Below are 21,080 nucleotides of genomic sequence, written 5' to 3' on the forward strand. Positions count from 1 at the left end.
ACAGATTTTGCTACATCAGGCATTCCATTTATAGTACAGTTCTTTTGAAAATATAAACGGTGTCCCAAAATTCACGCAAGATTTGAATTTTGCGTGAGCATTAGCAACAACAACAAAAAATAAAAGCCTAATTTTACTTGGTTCATTGAATCAGATTCTAATACCTGTTGCTCTTTGATTTTAATCGCTTCAATTTGATAAGCATTACCAAGTACTATTATGGCCCAGGAGCAGGGACAATGAAGACCACGGCTTTGTGTATCTGCCAGCAAAGCAGTGGAGGCCATTTACCCTCTGTGCTATTCCATACATAACCCTATACTGTATACTTTATGAATCAATAAAAAATACAATTTTTAATTATAAACCTGTGTTTTCTATCAAAATTACTTCTCGTGTGAATTTTGGGACCCCCTTTACTTGATAATAAAGTGTTAAATACTGAATGTTTTATTTTTTTGAGAAAGAATATTCAAGCATGAGATTTATGCAAAATCATTTGTGTGCATAAGAGAACTGCAATTGATGCTGTTTCTCTTAATTTAGATGTATCAATAGTTTTGCAAAATTCTGATGAAATTTTTTGTCCTAAAGTAAAGTCACTGGATGTACCACATGGGAATAGATTTCGCTTCTGAGCATAATACCACCATTATTAATAGAGCTCAAGTATCCTAAATGTGACAGCTTTTGAATTTTATATTAAATGGACATTATTCATTGGTAATTACTACTTTCTGAAGTTCCCAAGCTGAACACTCAGTCTACTCAAAACACAACGAAATGTTGCTGGCTGTATTTCCCAGTACTTCATCGGGTTCTTGAATAAACTTATTGCACTGTATAAAGATTTCTTCATCTTTGGCACTGTTGGGCAGAAATCATTCACTCCCACTTTCGTAATTGAATTCGAATGAAGGAGGATTATCTGTTGTAGTAGGAATAAGGATGGATTTAAAATACATAGTAAATGTGAAAAGAAGATAGTCTATTTTTAGTTCATGGGTTTATTTTATACTGACTTGAATGTATTTCACTTAAAATACATGTACTCACTTATGCTTGTTAAATACTTAATTTAACAACTCGGGTCCATGCGTTATATACAGAAGTGCTCTATGTGTGAAGTGTGGCGTCAGACTCATGCCGAGGCCTGGAGCACTCGCCTGCTCGGCACCACTCTTCTCTGCACAGCTGCAAGTGTGTGTGGGTCGCCTCAGTGCCATATTGCCAGCAATGCGTTTAAAGTGTTAGACATGAACAGAAGAATGGGATTTAATGCTTTAAGAATTAGGCTTGCAATATGAGTGTGAAGAATTGTTAGCATTTTATGTGATTAAGGGAAAGAATTATAGAGCCGCTTTTTTGTAAGTTTGTTTTATAGAAAAAATATGTCAACATCTTAAATGCATATCTGCAAGACATCATCAATAGTTGAATCTTTATTTGCACCAATGGACAAAATACAATTTTATAGGCTGTGTATATGTCTTTAAATTATTACTCAGAGTGGACAATATAGAAACTTTCCTTCATTCCCTTAACATCCATTTAAATTCCTTCTTTGGTCTTTTTGGGGAACTGAGATTTCTGGGAAGTAAAAACAATCTACTTAACTGACAGCATTTGGCATATAAAAAAGTAGGAGCCTTTTGCTGGACAAGCTAAGTGTTGGTTCTGGCTGTTAGGCATGAGAACTCGAGGCATTACTAAAGCCGTTCCGTTTGGCATTGGAGTCCCTGGTCCCTGTGTCTCAGGGATGCTGTGACGATGCTTTCTGAGCTGTGCATTTCTCGCAGCTCAGGGTCAGTGCGAGGGGCTGTTTCCCCAGCCCGGTCTCACTGGGAATGGGAAGCAGTGCTGGGCAGGGTCCGTTGTGGACATTCACTGAACTGGGCCATTATAACTTGTGTTCTTCCCTGTTTGTGTTATAATTTTATTCGCTGTTTAAAATGCTAGCAAGATTATGGGTAGATTTAAGAGCTTCCAAAGCTGGGATCAGAGCTATGGAGTAAGTAGGCAAAGATGGGACAGCTCAAGAGAGGAAAGACTCAGGTCATGCTCGCTGGTTAACAGTAGACACTGAAATGGAGCATTTGAAAAATTCAAAGCAAAAGTGATAACCTTGAGATGAACACCTACATATAGCACTTCCATATTGATGGCTTGTATCTGACAGGAGTGTGGGTAACAAAACTTGTCTAAAGATAAATAGGAAAGAAATCTAGAGGCAAGTAGCTCAAAGCCTAGTTTTGGTCTCCACATGTTTTTGCTTCTTGGAAAATGAGAACATTGTATATTATAGCAAGGAAAGCATATGAAGAAAATGGGCTAAAGTGAAGTGGAGTTAAATAGGGATTCTTTATTTGAGGTCCATAGGTGAGAATTGGGGAGATCTGTGAAACTTTTAAAATTCCGTGCAAAATATTGTCATTTTTGTTCTTGGGAATCTCTATATTCCATTCTCCAAGGACTCCTACCTCATAAGTTAGGAGTTGTCAAACTAGAGGGGAAAGATTTCTAATAATGAAAAACAAGAAATGTGAACCTATGATGTTCCAAATACAGACTTTTGATTTTACATTCTTGCCTTAATTTTTAAAGAAGCATACACTTCTAATCTAGCACCGCATTGGTAGTGAAAATACATAGGACCTTGTCCCCAGAGTCTGCCTTCATGAAATGTTTTCAGAGTGAAAGGGTATGTGATTCTACTTGGTTTCCTCCCGCCCAGTCCTGCCGTTACAGAGCCACTGCCATCCCAGAACCCTGAAATTCATTGTCTCTCTGCCACCGGGCCTTAGTCTCCGCAGGAGAACGGGCAGGATGGAAATGGGTACCTGCGTGTACTAGTGATGTTTCTGTGGAAACCCTTCTCTCATGCTCTCTTCCTTGACCCTTGCTACTTACTTGGTCTGTGCTTTAGGTACTAATAAGCTTCATAAAAACAAAGAAAAGCACGCATATCTACAAAACACAAGTAGAATGTTTTACCTGGAGGTATTTCAACTCCTGTAATCCCGAAGGGATTTTTTTTAGTTTATTGTTGTCCAGGTGTATTTCTCTTATGCGTGGTATGTTAGCAAGACTCCCATTTTCAATATCTGTGATTCTGTTGTTTCCTAGGCCCAGCCTAAAAATGATATAAAATTCATCAACTCTTAAGCAGATAGTGTGATAAATTCAGCTCAAAACACAACTGAGTTAGAAATATAAACCTTTCCTATTTATATTTATATTTGTGTTCAGAGAAAGGCATTTCATGGTTTTATTTAACAGCCCTCTCCACTGTCAGAAAAATCTCTATGTAACTTATATTTTTAAAAAGGAACATTTGAAAAGTGTCATCTGCCCTGGCCGGCTTGGCTTAATGGTTAGAGCATCGGTCTGCACACCAGAAAATGAAGGGTTCAATGCCTGGTCAAGGGCACGTACATAGATTGCAGGTTCCAGGTTCGATCCCTGGCCCTAGTCAGGGAACGTGCAGGAGGCAACCAATCAATGTATCTCTCTCATATTGATGCTTCTCTCTCTCTATCTTTCCTCCCCCCCTCTCCCTTATAAACTCCCACTCCCTCTAAAAATCAATGAGAAAAATATCCTCACTCCTTGGGCGAGGACTTAAAAAAAAAAAGTAAAGTGTCTTGTGATTCTACTTGGTGCCCTCTTTTATCACCAAGACAGAGTAGTAGCAGTTCCTTCCAGTTTTCCCTTCACACTCTCCAGTAGCACCAACAATAATCTTCATTAGGTCCCTATACACATTCTCCAGGAAATTTCATGAATATTCATCATATAGACTACCACTTGCAAGTAGGATTTGGGGAACTTTTACCTTTGCAGATCTTTGTATCGTTTAAAATCCTCGAGTTCCACATTTGAAATTTTATTATAATCTAAATGAAGCTCTAATAAAGTTGATGGTAGCTCTAATGATAAGGAAAGAAATGTATGTTAGATCAAGTAAGATCAGCCCCATTGGTTATTTACTTGTTGAGATTCACATTATAGACTTAGGTAATTTTTTAGGGATCTGTTGTTGTTTTTTTAAACTTTTTATTATGGAAAATTTCAAACATACAAAAATGGAAGCTAGTATTATGAACCACCATGCTGTTGCCAAGTTTCAACAATTATCTTAATTTTTCCAATCTTGTTTTATCTACCCCATTAGTTATTAATTATTTTTTACTTGAATTTTTGGGTGACACTGGTTAATAAAATATCAGTTTCACCTGCACAATTCTGTAATATGACATCCGTGTATTGTATTGTGTGTTCACCACTCAAAGTCAAGTCTCCTTCTGTCACCCTCTTTCACCTCCCTGCTCTTCCCCTAGTCATCAGCATACTGTTGTCTGTGTCTATTAGTGTTTGTTCTTTTTTTGTTTGTTTTGCTTAATCCCTTCACCTTTTTCATACAGCCCCCCAACCTCCCTCCCCTAATTATTGATTATTAAAAACAATTGATTTGTTTTTATTCATTTCCCTAATGATCTCAAATATATTGTTGATTTGTTCAAGTCAGTATCCTAATAAAGTTTATCCAAGTACATTTATTTGGTTCTTAAATCTGTTCTCCTATTACATTCTCCCTCTTCTATTGATTCGTTTCAGATATTGATTTGTTTGAGATATGCATTTGTGGGTTGGGCTAACGACTTCCACAAGGTAGTTTATCATGGTCCTCTAGCCTCCTTACTTCTTAGGACCTAGCAGTTAGATTTAGAGTCAGACCAGATCAGACTCAGAGGAGCCCTTTCCCTGATGGTCTGAGCAGTCGTTGGTGCTGCTGGTCCATTACTTCTGTAAGAACGGGAACATGGGCCGCCGTTGTTCCTCAGTGGTAGAGCATCAATCTACGAACCAAGAAGTCATTGTTCGATTCCCGGTCAGGGCACGTGCCCAGGTTTTCGGCTCCATCCCCAGTGGGAGGTGTGCAGGAGGCAGCAGATGTTTCTCTCTTATAATGTTTCTCTCTATCCTCCTTTCTTCTCTCTCTAAAATCAATAAAAACATTTTTTAAAAAAAGAATGGGAAAATAATGATGATTTTCCTGATTTTGTCATTCTTTAAGCATTAGGTGGAATTCTTCTCTAAAGAATTTTCCTTATTTATTTACTATGTGATACAGTTTAACAGAAAAGGCAGCATAAATGCTCAGTTCTTTCAAGAAATGAATTAGTACAATGCCCAGTGGTGACCAGTGAATTTTTTAAATATTACTATGAACACGTGGTTTTTTACTCTATTTGATATATTTGGTCCATTACAATATTTATTCTTTTCAATTAGCAGTAGTTTCTGCATAAATAAAGAGAAGCATCTCTTTTTTAAATCCTCACCTGAGGATATTTTTCCATTGATTTTTAAAGAGAGTGGAAGGAGGGGGAGAGACAGAGAGAAACATCAGTGTGAGAGAGACACCCTTTTGGTTGCCTCCCACATGTGCCCTGACCAGGGCTTGGGTTTGAGCCTGCAACTGAGGTACATGCCTTTGATCTGCATTGAACTTGGGACCCTTCAGTCTGCAGGCCAATGCTCTTTCCACTGAGTCAAACTGGCCATGGTCAGCAAACTGCGGCTCGCGAGCCACCATGCGCATAAGTCGGTATTTTGTGGAAGAGCCACACTCAAGGGGCCAAAGAGCTGCATGTGGCTCGCGAGCCGCAGTTTGCCGACCACTGAGCTAGGGCAAGAGAAGCATCTCGTAATTGCTTATTCTGCCAGTGCCGCCTGGCCCATGGCAGTTACTCTGTGAATGCTTGCACCTTCTCTTCTTCAACCCCAGGCCTCCCCAGATTAATTGAAGCTGGAATATAATAGTAACCAGAAAATTAAGTTAGATTTTATTTTATTCTATGTCGGACCTGGTATTGTATGTAATATTTAGTATTAAAAATGTAAAGTATTATTTGTCAAATAAGGGTTTTAGTTAATTGGCTGAGAAAGGTGTTCTATTTTTCAACTCTTGCTGAAACATTTCCTTCCTATATTGGTGGCAAAGACTGATGAAGGTAGTTAAAACATCCTTATAAATATCAGTATTCTTCATGGCTGAGTTTATGTTGATTCCAGAACCTATTCTGAATTTTAAAAGTAAATAAACTAGAGAGCAGGAAAATAATTCTAAACTGGGAGTATTCTAATTTCTTGAGTTCTGATTAGTTGAACCTAATTACATTTATGAAACAACTACATACTTCAATATGTAAGAGAAAAGATTCTCTTTTCAAAGACGTTATATATTAGTTGAGCAAATGCATACAAAAATCACTAGAAAAAGTTCAGAGTGTGCTAGCCTACTCTAGAATATTTTATAGCAAGTCAAAGAAGAGAAATATCTGCTCATGTGGAGGAGGCAGGGAAACTTCTTGGGTTTGTAGAATTTAAGGGGACTTCTCCCTAGGCCTGGAGAAGGTAGGTCACCAAAATCAAAAGTGTAGGCTCTGGAGGATAAGTGAGCAAAAGTATGAATTTGGGTAGAAGCTCATTGACTGCCAACAAATATCAGCACACTTTTATACAAGTATTTCTGTTCCTGTCCTATCTTCAAACAAGCCTCCCCTCCCCTCCACACAATACCATTTATTATAAAGTAGGATTTTCCAAATGAAAAGGAAGAAAACAGTTTCACTCTCTTTATGTTAACTTGTCAGGTATGGTAAGGACTTGTTCATCCTGCCACAAGGGGCAGTGACAGTTGAATTATAACATTTAGGCAGTCTGCCTTAACATTTTGTTGTTGTTAATCCTCACCTGAGGATATTTTTCCATTGATTTTTAGAGAGAGTGGAAAAGAGGGGGAGAGACACACAGAAACATCAATGTGAGACACATCCAGTTAATGGTCATTTAAGGATGGCATTAAAAAATACATTATTTTACACAAAGTGAACACAAACCTTTAGGAACTGAGGTCAGTTTTGCTTCTGCGATTCTGACATGGAACACTGTCAGCCCTTCAAACGCCCCTGGCTCAATCCCATTGTTGTCGAGAGGGTTTGCACTCATTTCTGTGGGGGAATGACATGACTTAGCAGGTGTTGTGTAAGGAGCCCACCCTACAGGGATGCACATCCCAGAAAGCAGGTGCGTGCTAGGCTGTTCACTCAGTGTGTCTGCTTCTGTTTCCTTACTTCTCGGTCAGACTCAGAAAAAAGACTGTGTTGTAGGTTGGACTACAATAACAGGTTTACCATTTTGCTTTCAATTACTAAATCAATAATTTATCATTCTCTTCCAACCATAGCATGGTCAAGGATTCATTGTAGTAATATTACAGTAGAAGAAAGATCAGCCTTCATATAATTCAAAATATTTGTTTGCCAGTGTACATTAATTTGTTACCTAAACTTATAAAATTATTAGTCAATAAGAATTGTTACTTGATTAACAGAAAAAATAACCAAGGAAATGCCAGTAAGTGAGGCTGTTTGGGAAGGCCAGGTACTTGGCTGAATTAAAGTGCATAAATAAATAAGAATATTGGTTGGGAATTTTGAATGGATGTTGAATGGGGAAATGGCATGGCTATTCCATGGGTGTAAAAGAAAAACAGAGTGGAATTTAAAATGTACAACAAAAAAAATCCTTAGCTCAATAATCTTAAAGCAGTTAATGAGAAGTTAGATGTACATTCCAGACAGTGTCTGAATGAGCGTTCTGTGCTGTATTTAAGCAGTTTGTTCAGTACATTTAGAATAAATACCACCTTTGAATTTAATGATTAACAGATTTCACCGATCAGGGAGCCGTCAGCAAACAAGAACTGTGCTGCTTATTTAGGAGAGGAGCCTGGGAGCCCGTGTGTGACAAAGGCGTCTCTCAGTGCCATACAGGTTTACATTTTATTTGATTTGTAAGTGGCTTATGTAGGTAAAGAATATTAGATTCAAAAAATGTTTAGAAATTATCAGTCTTAAAGGTTAATAAGGATAAAAATCTCTGCCTCTGTGTATTACTTATCATTTCTAAATGTCTCATTTATTTGCAAAAACTTACCCAGAACATGTAAAGCATTCATCCCTTTGAATGTTTCCTTTTGTATTTTCTTAACCTTATTATCATGAATTCTGAGTTCTGCTAATGATTTAGGAAGATTAAGTGGTATTTCATTTAGTTGATTGTGGGACAAATACAATCTTCTCAACTTCTTTGTGGTTTGAAAGGCTTTGGGGTGTATCTTTGTTAGCTTGTTGTTGTTCAGGATCAAAGCCTAGAAGAAAGATAGAAAGTTGCACCATATTAGGAAGCAGATTAACCTGCCAGTATACTGAGTTGGAAGAGTGCAAAGCCTTAATGAGTGGTTTTTGTGTCTTTGGTTTATTTTGAGAAGATGATGTGTTCACATGGTTGAGGCCCCTCTAGTTTCCACTTCTCTTTATGGCAGTGGTTGGTAGTATTATCTTTATCTTACCTTAGAATCGGTTCACTCTGCAGAATTCAGTTTAACCTCACTTCTTTTGTGTTACCCACTCTTTACCATTTTCCCCAGAATATAGACCCATCGGCATAAGCTCCTACAAAGTGCCCTCAGACGTATTTCAGATACTGGGGACATAGTGGGCATCCTGAGGAATGATTCAACCCTTTCTCAGTTCTGTGGGACGTCTCCCGCATCCCTTAGAGGAGACAACAACCCGATAGTAAAAACACTTGGAGCAGGTGACTCTGCCTTCTCCACCGCCAGCCCCTTGTGCCCTATGGAGGGTGTTGGCTGCTATGATCTGGGTCCCCTGGGACCTGGGAACTTCAGAACCCAAACTGGGAAATCCTTGGCAGCCAGGACTTGTCAATCACCCTAGTATTTATTTTCACTTCAAAATGAACTTGCTTAATCCTTATTTTACTGCCAGGTTTTTGCAAGTGTTTCCCCAGGGGGAGGGCAGGTGGTGTAGCATTCCTTAGGCCTTTATCCCTCTCTCCTACCCAGATCCTCCCATGCTTTCAGGCGGCAGCTCTAGGGTCATTCCTCTTATGAATGTTGTCCCTAGTCCCGCTCTACAACAACCTTCCTGTGGTTTCCAGACTGACTTAACATGCCTTTCTGTTGTTATTCATGTTGTTGGTATTGCACAGAAGAGATACAAATAAATGCTTTGACAGTTAAATCCTCTTTATTGTTATGTTTAGGTATTTCCCGGTAGGCACTTTGCTTCTCCCTTTCTGTCTCTTCTTTCAGACATCATCAGTGCTGCTAGAACTTTTACCTGAGAAAAGGTAGGGCTAGGAGAACAAATGAAACTACAGTTGTTACCAAATGGTAACGTGTACTCCTTTCTGAATGCATGATGCCAGTTATAACTTTGTTCTCTTTTCATTTGGTTACACTGCAGTGTGCAGTCAGGCGAGGGCTGGGTACAGGGGGGCCGGGGGACATAACAACTTGATGAACCTTCACTCAACCCTTTGAGGTCAATTTAGCAAAAATTATGTCTTTCCTTCTGCTGGTGAGAAAATGGGCACAGTGCAGACAAGTGACTCGCCTGCTCTCCTGTCTGACCCGCCTGCCTGCCCTCCAGTCTCCCTTCCTATCTGTGCACTTCCTGTGTCTGCACTGCCAAGAGCCCACAGGGAATGTATGCCTCAGGCAGGTCCTCCGTCACATCTGGGTGTGTTCCCCTCCCTAGGGAAGACATGCCCTTGTCAGAGCTCCCTAAAAGGGGGTATACAGAGTACAAATGGGGTGAGAGTTTTGATGGCATCAAATGCTGCCCCAGCAAGTCAGGTGAGCAGGTTGTCTCCAGGTGATTTGTACTTTCAGTGTTGGCTTTCATATAATAACTAGAGGCCCGATGCACGAAATTCATGCAAGAGTAGGCCGTCCTTCCCCCGGCTGCCAGCACCAGCTTCCCTCTGGCACCCGGAACCCTCCAGCTGCCTGCAGGCAGGGCTTCATCTGGAAGGATGTCTGGTCTAATTAGCATATTATGCTTTTATTATTATAGATTCCAAAAGGGGCAGTTACAGAGCCCTACCCAGTGTAGCTCTGGCTTCTAGGGAAGGCCAGACAATGAGAAAAATATAGCCTTTTAGAAGTAGCCACTATGATGAGTGTGGCTGTGACAATGGGCTGGAGGTGACCTGTGAGCGTGTGTGTGTGTGTGTGTGTGTGTGTGTGTGTAAGGATCTCACTCACTCTCTAATGCTGTGTTATTCTTGTGTAAGGACCACGAAGCTAAACAAGTAGCTGAAGCATAATATAGAGAATTCACAGGATATCTAAAAACATTTTTATTCTCTTTACACACTGGTACTGATGACACTGTAATTAAATAAATGTTTTGAGATATGTAATGTGCTCACAGTCAGGTATAAAGCGTGTGCTCTGCAGCAGTACTTTGTCCAGTCTGGAAACACTGCGCTGGTGGCAACCATAGTGAATGGCTGTATGCTGGCACTAACATGGAGTCACGCATCTGGTCTCAATGACTGTTCTGAATTCCACCCCTTTTACACCTGGGCTGGGCTTAGAAGGTAAGCTGCCTTCCCAGTGGACACTTCTGAGGGCGCCAAGATTTGAGCCCAGTTGTGCCTTACTGTAGAGCACTGCACTCACCCTTCAATACAGTGCCCCCTCGAAACTGCGCCGTAAAAGACCATCAAGGTGCCTAAGATGGCTTTGCCATCTTCTTATTCTTCCTTCCCACTGATTGACAGGACTACATGTGGAAGAAGTCCCTGGAATACTCCTAAAGTGCAATAATGTTATGACAAATTAAGTTTAAAACTTTTTATGGTTTTGGTATTAAATATGACATTAAATATTCTTGTGGTCGTATAGCTGAAAATAGGTTAAGAAGTGGTAGAAGCATTCATAGGCTCTATTTCCAACTTATGAGGGTAGAATGATGGCCTTGCCATCTCCACAGTCTCTGTGGTCTGTCCTGAACAGGCAGACTGGATGGATCCTGGATGGAATCCACTGTGCCATTTCTGTTTCTGACTGTTTTAATATTTAAGTGACACCTTGGTTATATGATAAATATATGCTCTTCCAGTTTCTTCTCTGTCCCTTTCTCTCTCTCTCTCTCTCTCTCTCTCTCTCTCTCTCGGAAACTGTGGTATGTATGGGCTTAACCACATCTGAGCTGTCTGCATGGTACATTTGAAAGGCCCCAGAAGCCCAGATGTTGGAAGTGCAGAGAAGAGAGTGACTTTGCAGGGGGCTGACCTAGCTCCCTTCCAGGCAGGTTTGAGCAAGAGAGCCTAGTAGAGAGCACCCCTTTTGGTGCCTAGGACCTTACCAGCCTGATCTTTTAGCTGAAGGCGGTAACAGGCCTACTCGGATGGCAGCAGGAGCCGTGAGGGCGTGGTGCCTCTGCCTTCTCCTCTAACGCCACTCCAGCACAGCATGAGGGTGTGGAAAGTAGCCTGGAGGAGCAGAACTGGCTGAGCACCATGCTGAGGGGAGAGGGACACCCTGTGACAGTGTGGAGTCAGGCTCTCCCCAAACTTAATTGCAGATTAAATTAGAAATTTTACTTGCCAAAACCTGGAGTCTCAAAATGTAAAAATTAGAAATAAAAATCTTTTAAATCTTAGAAAATTTAAAATGTTAATAAGTACAGTAAAGATTTTTTTTAAATCTTTCAATGTCTAGAGAAAAAAGCCATGAAAATATATATTGTCATTTAGATATATTGCATGTGGCCCTGTTAGACATTTATGGTGCCTTAAGTCAATTGGTTTGGGTACCCATTTCGTTAACACTGTATGCTAATAAGTTCCTGTAAATACTCATAATGTTATTCATGTTAGTGTATAGTGACTGTGACTACCTAAATAGATCATAAGCTCATTTAAGGACCATTTAGTTAATTCTTATCCCACTGCCTTTCACCTGATTGTTTTCAGTAAACATCAGTTGAATTAAATCTATAATTTTTCATTAACCAGAACACCACTGAATAGCCAAGTTTCTGTTCTCCTTCACACAGAAAAGTTAGACTTACTTACACAAACACAATACGAGGATTATTTTAGCAGTGATAGAGATTTTCGCGTAAATATTTGAAAATATGAGCATATATTCTTACATAAAGTGAAGTGAGTCCTTTAAAATCATTTTCTTTGATTTCCTTAATTTTATTGTTTTGAAGGTCAACCATTCGAGTATCCAATGGAATGTTGCTTGGGACAGAGGACAAGCCTGAGAAATAAACAAACATTAGATGTACACTCTTTGCTTAGAGGAGATGGCTGATATGTTAGGCTGTGCACTTGTTAAAGTCCATGGTTACCATTAATAACAGATGACTTAACATGTAACGTATGACAAAAACATTGTTCTTTGGGAAGGCCTAGACCTTTTCCAGTCATTTATCTTTATGAGATGTCTGGCCGGTCCAGCTGTCACCGCTGGACTGCTGCCTGGGGCCCTGGCCTGGAAGAGGCGCTAGGGAGGCTAGCTTCTGTGGGTGCACTGTGACGGAGGAACATTCTAGTTCTTTGTAAATTTTTGGTATGTTGTGCTACTAAATTGGAGCCTATGGGTTTTGATCATTTTAAGAAACTACATCTTCTTTGTGTAGGTACTCAATAAATATTAATTCAATTATTTTTAAAAAGGCTTAAATGATTTTTCCCTCTTGAATTAAAAAACAAAAAACAGCTCTAGCCGGTTTGACTCAGTGGATAGAGTGTTGGCTTCTAGACCAAAGGGTCCCAGGTTCGATTCTGATTAGGGCTGGTGCAGAAGGCAACGTCTCTGTCTTTACCTCCCTCTCCTACTCTTCCGCTCTCCCTAAAAATCAATGGAAAAATATCCTCGGATGAGGATTAAAAAACAACAACGAGACAAAAAAACTAGCAGAAAATTACCAGGAACTGTAATGGTGCATGTCTTCCTTACTTTTTTTGCTTTTCCTAGATGGCTGAACATACCCAACCCTGCTCATTGTCAGATTTTCCATACAGTAGTTATCCTGATGAGTATGGGGTCTTTTATTTTCCTCATATTTTATTGTTCAAATGTAACATGTAGAAAAGCTGAAAGAATTTTACAGTGAAAACCCATATTCTTTTTTTACTGTCAGCATTTTACTATACAAACTGTCCATCACTTCATCTTTTCTGCATCTTAAAGTGAGTTTCGGATGTTAGTACAGTCAGTGGAGCTATCCTTACTCCTGAAGGGCAGTGTTACATTTAATAGCCTCGCTGAGGACTTTAGTATCTAAATCTTGTGTCTATGAATAATTTCACAGCCTTCTTTCCTTACTTTAAGGTTGACAACTCTTTTAAGAAGTTGGACCATAGATAGGAAAAGGGAAAAGGGGTTAGTAACATGATGGGCTAACAAGTTAGCATTTTGTTAGATGATTCTGGTTTGAGAAAATGAAATGGAAGATCTTACAGGAAGCTGGGCGTCCTGCAGAAGGGCCAGGTATCACGAGTGCTGACAAGCTTCCTCCCACTCTGCCTCTGATGAAATTAGGAGGGCTGAAAAGAATTCCATGTTCTGAGGGAGAAGAGTGACAGGTACCCAAACGCTTTTCGTTGTCAGTGTCATGGTGAGGTGCAGTGTCTGCTGCTAATGGTGAGGTGTCATGTTAAGGTCTGTGCCAGTACAGATTTCGTTCAGTAGATTTTTATTTTATAAGCTAATGTTCAGGGGAACACTATTTGCAGATAGCTGTCTGTCTGGAGGCTGGTGGTTTGCAGCTCTCTGATGACAGGCTTGTCCTAGAGCAGAGCTGGGAGCAGCTAGGACGGCCTTGGCCTAAGGATGCTGTGCTGACGATGCGCATCCTCATAGTCACAGCCACGGTGAGCCAGCCAGTTCACACCCAGCGGTGTCAGTGTTTCTTGCCTGGGATGCAGCTTAGAAATGACAGTACATTCTGATATTTCCTAACTATAGCCGTTTCTCATGACAGGGTCTGTCTCAGCCTCTGAGTGTCTCCTTTCTGCTGCTCTTCCACACTCTTGCTGCTGTGCTTCCAGACTAGCTTTTCTCAAACATCACTTCATCTTATCATCCCCATCACAGCAATGCCAAAGGTAGAGCTTAAAAATAATTTCTTTCTAACCTATATATTCCATTAAGATTTTCCCACTGTTCCTAGTTCATAATCTTAACAAATGCTTTTTGTTCACCTCTCGTACTGTCCCTTAGTAGCACACTTGTTAAAGTCTCTGGAGTGGATTGCAACAAGCTTTGGCCAGTGCCCAAGTGCCATAGCCACAGGACGAGGCACCAAGTGCTCAGACGCACTCTGCCAGCGGCTCTGATGGTCCCAGCCCCTGTGGAGGGGTGCTAGACCTTGGCTTCCTAAAGTGTGACACATTTGAATCACCCCTCTTTTGGAAATAGCTGAATACAGCAACTCTTCATGTAAATCCTATCACATCCTCTTTTTGAGTAGGGTCTGAGTGTGCCCCTCTATTTGAGAACACATTAAAGTATTAAAAAAATAAAATAGCAGAGAATTACACATTTTTAACAGACTTTAAAAAGTAATTTAGTTCAGCCACTTCTTGTATAGACACTTCTATACTCAAATCACTAAAAACAAATAGGGAATTGTCTTTAAATGAGACTTCACAACTCTGTAACCTGTTCATTATCCTGGACAGTTGATTAGTTTTTTAGTGTAGAGTTTTACTAGAAAGCACAATCTCAACCTTCTGGTACCCTAAGGTGAAGAAACTGCAGTAACACCCATTCCTTCTGAAGGAAATGAAATTGAAGCATTTTGGTTCAAATTTGGGTAGAGAAGTAAATGTTTTATATATGAAATTCTCATGGTTTTCCTCTGATTTTTAAAATAAGTTTGCATGTACTTTGTGGTTTGTTATACTTTTCAAAAATTAAATTTTATCAGAATAGCATTGTTCTCCAAAACACGTTGACATGTTCTTACCTAGATCAGAACAGTGCACAACTCTTGAGTAGCATTGGCATCCAAACGGACATGTTGGAAGCAGATCGAATGGGAAGAAGGAGTTAATTGGCTCTCTTGTTGGAAAAAGAGAGTTGTCAACATCACCGTCACCATCACCTTCATCTTCCATGTCCTTCAGCATCATATTCTTCAGCGTCATGTATGAAGGACGAAATAAGGGTTTGGCAGAGCACAAAGCCAAGAAAACCAGGAGCACACACTCCTTCATGTTGTCTTGTGTACAGGGCCAGTCTAAGACTAAGTAGACATTGAAGATGAAGGTAACAGTGAAACACAATTCTGCAACTGAACTTTTCTCAGAAGTGCCATTCTTGTCCACCCGAGAGTAAATTTTGCAACCTTTTAGAAAGCAATTCAGCAATATGCATTCAAAACTTTAAAAAGACCTTTGTTTTTCATCCAGTATTTATGCTTTTAGAATCTAATCTCAGGAAGCAATGCTAATGTGCATAAAGATGTTCATTATAGAATTATATATGACTAGAGTCCTGGTGCACAAAATTTGTGCACTTGGGGCAGGGGGTGGTCCCCTCAGCCAAGCCTGTGGCGTCTTGCAGTCCAGGAGCCCTCAGGGAATGTCTGAGGGAATGTCCCCTTAAGGGGAGCGGGCCTAAGCCAGCAGTCGGACATCCTTAGCGCTGCCGCAGAGGCAGGAGAGGCTCCCCCCACTGCCACTGTGCTCACCAGCCATGAGCCCAGCTTCTGGCTGAGCAGCGCTCCCCCTGTGGGAGTGCACTGACTACCAGGGGGCAGCTCCTGCATTGAGCGTCTGCCCCCTGGTGGTCCGTGCGTGTCATAGCAACTGGTCATTCCGCCATTGGGCGAAACCAACTCCCTGACATCCCCTGAGGGGTCCCAGATTGTGAGAGGGTGCAGGCCAGGCCAAGGGTCCCCACTGGTGCACAGTTGGGGCTGGGGAGGGACACGGGAGGTTGGCCAGCTGGGGAAGGACCGCAGGAGGGCTCTAGGGCATGTCTCACTCTGTCCCAATTGGCTGGACCCCAACAGCAAGCTAACCTACCGGTTGGAGTGTCTGCCCCCTGGTGGTCAGTGCATGTCATAGCAACTGGTCCACTGGTTGACTGTCTGCCCCTTGGTGGTCAGTGAACATCATAGTGAGCAGTTGAGCAGCCTTAGCATATCATTAGCATATTACACTTTGATGGGTTGAACCGCTGACCGGATGCCCGGACATTTAGCTTATTAGGCTTTTATTATATAGAGTAGCAAAACATTAAAAATGGCTAAAGGGAAATAGTAAAGTGAAATACGGTATATTCTTGAAATACTTTGTAACCTATAAGATATTTTCACAGCCCCAGCCGGCTTGGCTCAGTGGATACAGCGTCGGCCTGTGGACTGAAGAGTCCCAGGTTCAATTTCCGGTCAAGGGCACATGCCCAGGTTGCGGGCTCAATCCCCAGCAGGGGGCATGCAGGAGACAGCCACTCCACGATTTTCTCTCATCGTGGATGTTTCTCTCTCTCTCTCTCCCTCTCCCTTGCTCTGTCTGAAATCAATAAATATATATATTTTAAAAAGATATTTTCACAGATGTTTAAAATTATGAAATATTATTTTTAAAGGAAAAACAAATATAAAAATGTATACTTAGCAAACAAAAAAATACCCTGACACAAATATATCTAATTGATGATAATCTCTGGGTGGTAGAATGATGAATGACTTCTTGTGTCTTTTTCTTTTTTTACTTTTATAATGAACAGTAAGTGCAACTTTTAAAAAAAATTGATTTTGAGAGACAGAGAGGAAGGGAGAGGGAGAGAGAGAAGCATCAGTGTGATAGTGACACAGAGGTCAGCTGCCTCCTGCATGCCCTCCATTGGGGGTCAGGGATTGAGCCCGTAACCTGGGCAGGTGACCAGGAATGAAACCAGCTACTTTTAAGTGCACAGGACAATGCCCAGCCACCTGAGCCACACATCCGGGGTTGATAGGAAATTCTTTATGTTAAAGCCAAGATTGTCTTCTGGCACAGTTTTCTCTCTTTACTAATTTTGCCTTCTGTTAGCCATGTAAAATTAATCTTGTATTTTTGTATTCTTATATTCTGGTTACTTCAAAAGAAAAGTCAGGCAAACCTTGATTCCACAAGGAACTCACCATTTACAGCAGGGTGGGGAACCTTCTTTCTGCCAGGGGCCATTTTTATATATAAAACATCATTCATGGCCACACAGAATTATCAACTTAAAACTAACCTGCTATATTTGGTCAAACATTTAATTAACTCACCCCTAATGCCTTGGCAGGCCCAGACCAAATGATTTCTTGGGCCTATGGCCCTTGGACCAGACGTTCTCTACCCATGATTTACACCCCATCTGAGATGATACAGACTTGATAAAGTACAAGTGATTGTCGACCCTAAACCTTAAGTCTGTTTATCAGTAGAAAAATATGGAATGTCCAGGAGGGAATACTGCATAGTAATGTTTTCCCCCCTATTATTCAGAAAGAATATAAGAAGAGAATATTCTCATTTAATATGATGTGACTCTTAGTTGTTTGTCCTTATTTTAAGTTTTGAGTGTATTAATATGGCTTAGGCTCTTGCTTGATTAGTTTTGAAGGTATTTATATTGTGTTACTTATAAAACTAAAATTTGTCTTGTTCTTAGGAAGACTCAGTATTTTCCCAATATAGACCAGTTTTGCCAGAGTTTCTTACTCATGGAGAGCTCTGGATTTTGGTTTCAAGTTTCCCTTGATCAGAATAATATTTGGAATGTGATTTCTGTGCTGATCCTGGTATTAACGGAGCTGTGGCACATAGAGGCTCCTCCCTGGCCCTCTTTGCCTCTGATGAAGCCGAGGCCAGCCTTCTCATTCCTGCACTGCCCACCTACTGTGTGACTTTTGCCAAGTCCCAGGCCCACAGTGACTTCCAGACAGTAGTAACCAAACTGTCCGAGGAGAGGCCGGGCTGAGAAGTTTGCCCAGATTCCCAGGGTTGGCAACGGACCTAAGAAATGTCTTTCTGAAATTGCAAAGGCTCCTGTTTTCCACTTCAGTGTTCCACAAACTTGGAATGGAAAATTTGTCTAAGTGAAATGGTATTTCCTGTCAGGCACTATTATTAGGGAAATACGTTATTGCTTTTAAATCGCATGCTTGGCAGCTTTTCCCTTTGGCTGAAATATTTATATCAGTTCACAAGTGCCAGTATATCAATGTTACATAACATATTCTGCACCTTCAGAGGTGGAATCCAGACTAAATTCAGGTGTAAACCAGGTCAGTTAAACATCCAAATATGCATTTGGAATCTTATTCACAGCACCTTTTGGTCATGGAAACTGATACTTTTAGAGACTAGACTTTCCTTAAAGAAACAGTTAACTTTACCTTAGAAGTATAAATAACATCTGATAAAAGAACTTGTTGGCTGCTTTTCCAATTTTTGTCCATCAGTTTTTCAGTGCCTTCTAGCAACCTAGCTGCTGTCTTAAAAAGCAAAAACTTCTTCTTCATTTTTCTACCGTTCCCTATGGTTCCTTAAGACTTGTGCTTATAAATCAATCTGTTTTGTCTCAAACCTTAGATCAAGTATAAAATATTCTGTTTTAATATTTTTAATATGTAGTCGCTAGTTGTAATAGAGGCCTGAATGTCCCCTCACCTTCCCAGCACTACACAATGTTGTGAAATATGGAAAACACAATATCAAGATGCTTTTGCATATGTGTGGGCTTTGGATTTACTTTTTTAAACTATCCAGTGATTCTTGGTGGGATTAAGTTTTAAAAATACTTTATATTTTTTAGAGAGATCTAGACCCCTCAGGTTTCTCTGTGATTTAATCCTACACATGTGGCCACCGTTCCTGGTTGTCACACCTCTGAGTAGGTTAACAAGAAAGAATGCTCTGCTCTATTTAAATTATGAGGAAATAGAATACCAAACACATTGTTTGATTTTCTTAAATCTAAGATTTAATACAAAATTTACTTTGGGATGGGACAAAAGAAAACTTTGTTTTAAATTCTGACTTCATGGATTTTTGTGAAAAGAAGTTCCTAATTTTTTATGTTGAATATAGAGCTAGTTAAACTGTTGCTGATCATTATTCTTTCTTGAAATTATATGGATTTCTATTTTTACTGTACAGTGCCATTTCATCACCTAAGGATAAGGAAGATATTTATCAAGGGAAAATATGAACATTCAGATGTATAACTAAAAATGAAATTTGAATAATTCATATATTTTTAAATACATTAGAAAATATAGTTTTACATTTCAAAAGAAATATTTACCATTTCATTTAATGTATTTGTGATATTCTCAAACTTCCTTATCATTAATTATTAAGGTAATATTATTTTCCTAAAAGAAGATACAGATGTTTGTTTAAATGATTTTTACAATTAACTTTGTTAGCATTTATGGTAAAGCACAAATGATAGTTTTTCACTTAGCTGTAAAAAAAAGTCACAATTATACTGAAAATAAATTCATTATATGTAAAACAAAAAGCTAGAGTTATTTTAGGTTGCTATGTAATTAAGTACTGATTTTAAAGAAATTAAACAAACTTTAAACTTTATTCTATAATTTACAAGCATTTATGTTAATAATATTAATGTCCCCTTAGTATCTACTCTAAGGTAATTGTCTACTGGTATATGAAAAAAACCCTCATGAAAACATACCTTGTAAGAAGAGAGCAAGTCCTCAAGAAAGTCGAGTTCCCCAGCATGTGCCACTTCTCTGCAGGGATGTCCTCATGTACGCTGCAAGGAGAGGAGGTGTCACATGTACAGAGGACCGTGTGGCTGCCCCTGGGGTAAGCTGCTTCCACAGATTAGCCCATGTTAGTGCCGAGAAGCAAGATTAAAGCTTGTTACTGCTCATGTGTTTTCCATCACTGTTTGTATTGTAGCCAATACTTCTAGCTAAACTCTAGACGTCTACTGGAAGATTCTGAAGAAAAAGAGTGCTTAATAATACATGGCAGCTGGCCACTGAAAGTACATGAGGTCATTCAAGAAATCCTGATTTGAAAAAATACTTTATGAAATTCTTAAATGAATGCTTAACAATTACAAATTTAAAAATTACCCTGTATAGTCCAACAAAATATTTATCAACCTTAGTAAAGAAGATAAACATTATTGAAGTATAAACCCAAACTCCAAATGTATCTGAGACAGGAGCCATGCTGTTGTTTCCTTCTGTTGACGGAAGCTATCGCAGAGAACATACTTCTCAAGATTTCCTTTCAAAGCTTTTAACCCTCCTACAGGCATGTTGGGAACTGCAGAGCAGGCCCCGTTAGTGCCCCAGGTCCCAGCCTGTGTGTTCTGATACGGCATAGACACCTGGATCCAGGTGACACCTGCTTGGATTTTCCCTTTTCAAGAGAATATCAGCTGTGACAACACAGTTTTTTATGGAGGATTCTGGAGCAGAAAGATGTCATTCTCGGAGAAGAAAGGCACTGTTAGCATACCCTTTCTCACTTACCCTGAGAAAATGCCCAATTCCTACATCAAGCAAGGTGCATCCTTCCAGAGAGGACATTGTCCTCCATCTGCTGAGAATGCCCTCCAGTGCTGCGATGCTGGGGTCCTGGCGCTAACCGGGGTCCTGGCGTGCAGGCCTGTTCGCACAGCGAGCCTCTAGTCAACAGTTTGTTCTCCTGCTGTAAAGATCTGACCATCTTCTCCCTCCTCCCAGAGAAATGGCAGCTCCAGCCAGAGAGAGAGAGAACGAGAACTGTGGCTCAGGTGTGTCGGGTGGCCAGCCCCACCCAAATAAACTACCCTTTCTTGGGCCTGGAGGTGGACCGTCCCACGCACAGGCCCCAGGAGCCGCAGCTACCTGAAGGTGGCGGCTTCCGGTTTCGTGAGAATGCTTATGTCCTGTTGATTCAGTTATGTGTAGTTCAGACATGGCTCTTGTTTTTGAACTAAACATGTTACCTTGATGAACTGGGAAATCGTGAAAGTTGATGGGATTTTATTAACCTGAGTTCCTGAGGCCCTTGGGCATAATCATATTTGTTATGCACAATGTTTTATTTTTTAACTTTTAGCTGAAGTATATATGACAAAATATAAGCACATTTTAATGGTACCGCTCAACTTCACAAACTGCACCCTGGGCAAAACCGCAGCACAGCCAGAGCCTTCCCAGGCCCAG

At 40.3% G+C, this 21,080-nt stretch overlaps 1 protein-coding gene across 1 annotated transcript; it reads right to left on the reverse strand.

Moving 5' to 3' along the window:
* Nucleotides 1-320: 320 nt before the first annotated feature.
* Nucleotides 321-19,786, reverse strand: ASPN (asporin). The gene is made up of 8 exons (XM_006773305.2): nucleotides 19,589-19,786; nucleotides 14,871-15,149; nucleotides 12,042-12,154; nucleotides 8,005-8,218; nucleotides 6,906-7,016; nucleotides 3,836-3,929; nucleotides 2,995-3,133; nucleotides 321-928 (listed from the first exon to the last, which is right to left on the reverse strand). Exons 2-8 carry the CDS (start codon nucleotides 15,118-15,120, stop codon nucleotides 731-733), a joined length of 1,119 nt encoding a protein of 372 aa, XP_006773368.1. The 5' UTR covers nucleotides 15,121-15,149; nucleotides 19,589-19,786; the 3' UTR covers nucleotides 321-730.
* Nucleotides 19,787-21,080: the final 1,294 nt, after the last annotated feature.

Source organism: Myotis davidii, unplaced genomic scaffold (genome assembly GCF_000327345.1).
Source record: "Myotis davidii unplaced genomic scaffold, ASM32734v1 scaffold287, whole genome shotgun sequence".
NCBI classification, from domain to species: Eukaryota; Metazoa; Chordata; class Mammalia; order Chiroptera; family Vespertilionidae; genus Myotis; species Myotis davidii.

Excerpts from the sequence above, each read along its gene's own strand:
- ASPN (XM_006773305.2), bottom strand. The coding sequence starts at position 15,120 with ATGAAGGAGTGTGTGCTCCTGGTTTTCTTGGCTTTGTGCTCTGCCAAA. Across the intron at positions 12,155-14,870 it reads TGTGCACTGTTCTGATCTAG|GCTTGTCCTCTGTCCCAAGC; the intron begins GTAAGAACATGT and ends TTTATTTCTCAG. Across the intron at positions 3,134-3,835 it reads CGATACAAAGATCTGCAAAG|GCTGGGCCTAGGAAACAACA; the intron begins GTAAAAGTTCCC and ends TATCATTTTTAG.